At 35.5% G+C, this 6,220-nt stretch overlaps 1 protein-coding gene across 8 annotated transcripts in view; it reads right to left on the minus strand.

Moving 5' to 3' along the window:
• Window positions 1-6,220, minus strand: part of LOC119636214 (nephrin) — a 324,897-nt gene that overhangs the window by 165,077 nt on the left and 153,600 nt on the right. For all 8 annotated transcript variants that reach the window (XM_038031458.1, XM_038031450.1, XM_038031451.1 and 5 more), the window contains 3 exons: window positions 1,371-1,524; window positions 1,091-1,228; window positions 81-245 (listed from right to left, as the gene is read on the minus strand). In XM_038031458.1, the coding sequence (XP_037887386.1) occupies window positions 81-245; window positions 1,091-1,228; window positions 1,371-1,524 (457 nt within the window). The remainder of the gene's footprint in view (window positions 1-80; window positions 246-1,090; window positions 1,229-1,370; window positions 1,525-6,220) is intronic.

Consider the following 6,220-nt stretch of genomic DNA (forward strand, 5'->3'; position numbering starts at 1 on the left):
CTTACTCCACGTCTATCTCTATCTATCTTTCTCTATTCCTATTTCTCTTTCTCTTGCTGTGACGCTGCCTGAGTACTTACATAGAACATCCAGGCTTATGGCTTCATGCACACTGCGCTGCAATGCCTCGTTGGCACTTTGACATGTGTAAACTATGCCGTTCATTTCCTGTGTGATGTTTACTTTGAATTCCAACGTAGACACAGTGCCACCCCACAGACCGGGCTTAGATGTATTATTTATGCCTGGTAAAACATGCATAAATAAAATAAGAAAATAAAAAATAAAAAAAAATAAAATATTAGCAAAACGGAATCGTACACAAGATATACATAACAATAATCGGAGCAGCAGTAAAGAGGGAGGAAAGCAACATCAACGTACAAGTGAAAGCATTTTCATAGTAATTGCAAGAGCCTTTCTCTATACGTAGCTACGACAATAGCAACATCAACTACAACCGTAACAGCAACATCAGTAAAGAGTCAGTAAACCGGAAGTTTGTGTAAAGTACATATTTTACAATTTTGTGCTTTTAACGTAAGCAAAAGAATGTGGCAGAAATCTTTAGGAGCTAAGCTTCTCAAGATTCTAAACCGACCCCGAACATGGCCAGAATGATGACTGAACTAAGCTGAGCTGTTGACTTCGCTGCCGCTGCCACTGCCGCTGTATGCTTGTCTATAGACAACAACATGAAAATTTGTTTGGTATGCGGCGTTGGTTTTGGCCGGCGCCATTCACTATGCCCTATGAACAAGTGAATGTGTATCTCTTTATGTATGAATACATGCTTGTGGCATGTGGCCACACCGGCTTTCTGACAACATTGCAAATCCTCGAAACAACCCAATAATTTGGGCACTTTTCCAGCTTTACCACACAAACCTCTTTCCAAAGCCTTTAACGTCCCATTACCGTCTTTGTTGCATCATCGTTAGTTTTCAGTTGGCAGTACAATTTCTAGTTTGTTTGTCTGCTGCTTTGTTCGTATATGCGTTGTCTATACATATATATATATATATATATATATATATACATATAAAATAGATAGATGAAAATAGAAGGAAGAAGACCCTACCACCCTTACCCTCAATTGGTATGCCATCTTTCCACCAGGATAGCTTAGCAGGTGGATTGCTCGAACTGGAATCGCATATTATAGTCGCCTCAATGCCGGGTTTCAATTCTTCCGGTTCAATGCGTATCTTGACTGTCTCCGGTGCAACTAGAATAATTCACAAAAAAAACAAAAAGAGCAAACGCCAACAAAATATTATTTACATAGCTATGAAAATTGGTTCATTAAACTGATGAGCATTTCTTAGAGTCATTTGTCATTTTATTAAACAACAACATTAACTACTTACAATGGACACTAAGTGTTGTCGATTCAAATAACGGTATTTCAGTGGCACTATTTGCAGCCTCACAGCGGTATTGGGCCTGATTATCAGTAACATTTGCCAAAATAGTTATTTCAGCCGAAACCGATTTATCAGCCGTGCGTATTACTGAGTTAATCTAAAAGCAAAAGAGCAATAAAAACAAGAAAGAAAACTTATTAAATACATATTACATTCAGGTTGATGTGCATGAAAAGTACAAAAAAAAAGAAGAAGTTGATAGTGTGTTTTCGTACATTATAGCTGGTCATTAATTTGCCCAAGTTAGAGCTAAGTAGAGAATGTACGTCAGAGTTTGCCGGATTATTTCGACAAGAAAAGTTTACATACTGTTTAACATGCACATAAGTATGTGCTTAGTTTATAGACTAACACACACACATACATATATTCATGGCTAAAAGCATTAATATACGACACCTACTCTAATGTCCACTTAACTAAATTCCATAACATAATATTTGTGCATGTGACGGCAAGGCAAGCCAAGCCAAGGCGGCATGGCATGGGAGTTTGGGAGCATGGTTTAGAATAAATATTCCCACAACATTTTTCAACGCTAACTAAACACATAAGTTTCTATAATAACACTTAGGATTTGGGGTGACTTTAACTATGCGAATTTCAACGTAACAAAGTGAAAGTTGGGATCGATTTGGAAAATTTAAACCCATCTTTTTAAACCGCCCCCAGATGTAATATAATGTATTACTAATAATAAGACAATAAGTACGCGAGCTTTAGACGACGATATCTGAAAGAATATTTACACCTAATTTCCACTTCCCATCTGTCTTTGTCTGAGGTGGTTGGAACAGTGATCGATTTAAGTAAACCGATTAAGAACCTTACGGTGGTTATATAAATATAAAGAGAGACAACTAGGCTCTGTAGCGGCTGAGTTCTTTGCTTATCGTGAGGATAGGTTAAGTTATCTTTCCAACTGAACTAAATTAATTCTGTCAGTTGTGAGTGAAGGACGCTAAACAGGCTTTCGAATTTAGCTGTTCTCGAATTCGAATAAGTGGGGCTGCTGGCTGCTATACGTGTACACTTTTTGAACATTTAATCCGCGAGCATCAGTTTGATGTAAAGCGAAAAGAGCTATCCCCGACAACTTCCCCTCGTAAATAAATTTTTAAAGCTTCAGATGCCTAAGAAGACCTTTAGAGTTTAATGAGAGATATTAATATCAGATATTCGATGACTAGCTAACGATGGGAAACAAAAACCACAAGCCTACATGTACGTATGAGTGAGTTATGCAATAAGTAGAATTGTAATGAATTGAGGGAAGCATTTGTTTCATCAGTGTCCTATCCCAACTGAGTCTTAGAGCAGAGAAGTGACCTTGGGAGGAATTCAGCCTGAATTGCTGTTTTTATATTACCTGTATTTTTGTGGAGGAGTTTGCAAGCTAACGCTTCTATGAAGCCGGAAGAAGGACAAAGTGAATGTTTGCATTGCTATATGCTTTGCAGAAGAACAGAAGAGTGCATGATCGATTGAACAGATTTTAAACTAGTACAAAACCGAGTGGAATGGTATAACATCGCGAAACTTGTATGTCTTATGAACTTAAATAGATGTAAAATTCGATTTTCAACCGGCAACTTTCTGTTCAGTCGCCGCCGTGTGGGGATTTAAGAACACGAATAAGTGCATACTTTGCCTAAAAACAAGCCAGTCCAGTTGACAATTAAAAGACACATTTGACCGACTTAAGAACTTTTCTGACTAGGGGAAGCAATTATCAGTATTTTTATGAAAAAATCCGGAAAGTTGTACCGCAATGCAGATCGCACTAAGGTAACCGGAGTTTCTAACTACATTAGGACATAGCGGCCAAAGCTACTTATTAATAAAAAAAGCAATAAATTAAGTTATTTGATCAAACATTGTCAATGTGACTATTACTGAAGGTAGTAAAGCATTGAAACGCTTTAATGTTTACAAAAAGATAACGGTTTAGTTCATAAAGGTGTGAAGAACAAAAAACTTATGCAGTTTCGTGTATCGTATCTTTTATAGCAGACTTTGAAGGTTGTGTACGAAAACTTGAAAAAAAAATTTGTCCTTTAATGTGCGCAAGCAAGAACTATATAAACATTTATAGGCAGAATATATTTAAAGTTAACTTTCAATTAGTTGATGACCTTCAGCACAGCTTTTCTCCGAAATAAATTGAAAAAAAATACCCTCTTCCATAAAGAGCACATTGATCGCATAATTCTATATACTCAAGATCAAAAAGAATTCGATGACAACACATGATATATGGCGTCAAGCCTAACGACTGTTCACTCTGTTTTGGGAAGTCCTTTAGAACTGAGTTTTTCATTGTTTATTATATGAAAATCACACATTTGATACAGCATGAAAACTGGTAGATTTTCTAGGAAACAAAATACTGATGCATGATGCTTTTACCTGACGATGTCATAAAGTAAAGTAACCTTTTATTACTGGCGATTGGTCGAAAAAATGAACAAGAATTCCCAAAACACTCAACAGGCAAAAGGAGCAACAAAAATCTCAGAATTATATCTGACATATAGTCTGATATTGGTGACTTGTTTTCAAAATGATATGTAAGCACATCGTGACATTCGTAAGAATCATTGGATGATGTAAATATAAGTTGCTTGTGAACACAACTACTAAGAATTGTAAAGAAAAACCTACGCTATTCTACGAATCTTGATTCAGTGGAATGAACTTAATCTTAACAAGTAAGAAAATTACATTCAGCGGTGACCGAATCTTTTAAAACCTACACCGTTATCCTAAAAAAAGATAAAAGAAGTAAAAGAACGAAATTTTCACGCTCTACAAAATGGCAGTTGATTTTTTCGATTATTAAAATAAATGTTTTTGTCGCATAAGTATGCGGGCGTTGTAGGTCTGCCCTTTGAATAGTTTAAGTCACTTCAAAATTGTTTTGCAAATTTGTAGGCGATATCTTCATTTTCGCTAACGGCAAAATCTTTACCATACGTACTACTGCGTACTACTGGGTAGATCGATAGTTGGACAATCGAACAGACGGACACGCTTAATTGCATTCCAAATTTGAAACTGGCCAAGAATTTATCTACTTTATCCATTTTTGTACAATAATATTGATGACATAGAATATGTGTTTGAATTTGTCTGCTATAGTTTATGCAATGTAGATGTAATCAGCAAAAAACCAATTTTTTATTCCTTTCGAAAAACATAGATATCCTCACTTTAAGTTAAACTTTTAGGGCGGTGTGTAGAACGATTTCGGCCATTTTCGATAACAACATGGGTGCAAGAACTTCCGATGGATATAATAAATTTGAACTTGATAGCTTAATTTTGCCGCCAGGAGTATGTTTATAACAGAGATTACACAGACGGGCAGACGGACAGACAGACATGTCTAAATCGATTCAGAATTTGATGCAAATTATTCCGTGCGTTGCGAGCCCGGATTTGATAAAATAAATATGCCCGTCGTCCTTCGGTGTTGCATATAAAACGTGTTTGCATAAAAACACACATAACAATGTTTTTGCCTGAAATCATTTCTATGCTCGCAAAAAATATCAATAATTAAGCTATGTTTCTTATTCCATAAAAAGTATTTACGAAAATCTTGCTGTTTACCGTTGTTGAGAAAGGCAAAACTCGCTAAAGGTATAAGAAATCGATGCCTTGCAAATAAATCCAATTTAAAGTTTGTGACAGACCATGTGACCATGTCTTGAAAAATAGCGATGACTTGTGCCTTAAAACCTAGGCGCTATATTAACATCGCATACATCCAGGCATGCAAATTAGAAGACTCATAACTCATACATATTCCCAATATTTAGCATTGTTAGAAATATGCAAATTTACATCATTGGCATTCATATTGCAATGCCTTGGCATTGATAGCCATTCCCAGCGGTATTTGCAATGAATGAAAGGCTAAAACAAGCAACATACAGTAAATAGGTTGAATGAAATTTATCGAACCATATAATTGAAGGAGTCGAAAAAGTTTTTAAAATGTTCTTCTTCTTCTTCTGTTTGCTGATCTTTGCTCTATTGAATCCCTGATAGATCTCTCTCTAGCAAAGTTTGCTTTTACAATTACTGCGCAGTCCATTTTGTACATAACCCTACCCCCCCGTATTTTTAAGGATTTTTGCATTTAATAAAAGCGGAAAGCGAATATATATCATGTCAGCGATCCTTCGATTTAGTTAAATCATTGTCTCTTTTAGATGTAAGTGTCATGGGTATTATTTTATTTGTTACATATCGTTCGATATACGTGTCGGATGGAGAGCATGACTTTGGTCGCATGATGTGATCATAACAATGTATTGCTGCAGCTGCTGTATATATTAATAATAACCGCCTTTTAAATTCTGTGACAAAAAAAAAAAAAAAAAAAAAAAAAAAAAATAGAAGAAAAAATAAAAGTTTATAAAATATTTACGATGTTTATGGTTTTCTGCAAGTGCAGGCGCATAATTTGAGAATTTATGGTCTTGGGAATTTGAAAAAAACCGCAGGTTAATTGCAGCACATACCGTTGGCAAGAATTTCTTCATCATACATATCGTTGAGCCTATTGTCCATAACAGCGTATGTCGAGAGATACCCTTAACCAGAGCATCATCATTATTTCAATTTTACATGAAAGAAAACATGAAATGGACAAAATTAAAAAAAATAAAACAACGTGAAAGAAGGAATGCAGCCCATGTGTGTTTCCTGCGGTCACAGGTGTATACAATGTTTCAGATATACATTTAAATATATATATATATATATATATATATATATATATA

The sequence above is a fragment of the Glossina fuscipes genome, unplaced genomic scaffold (genome assembly GCF_014805625.2).
Source record: "Glossina fuscipes isolate IAEA_lab_2018 unplaced genomic scaffold, Yale_Gfus_2 28, whole genome shotgun sequence".
NCBI classification, from domain to species: domain Eukaryota; kingdom Metazoa; phylum Arthropoda; class Insecta; order Diptera; family Glossinidae; genus Glossina; species Glossina fuscipes.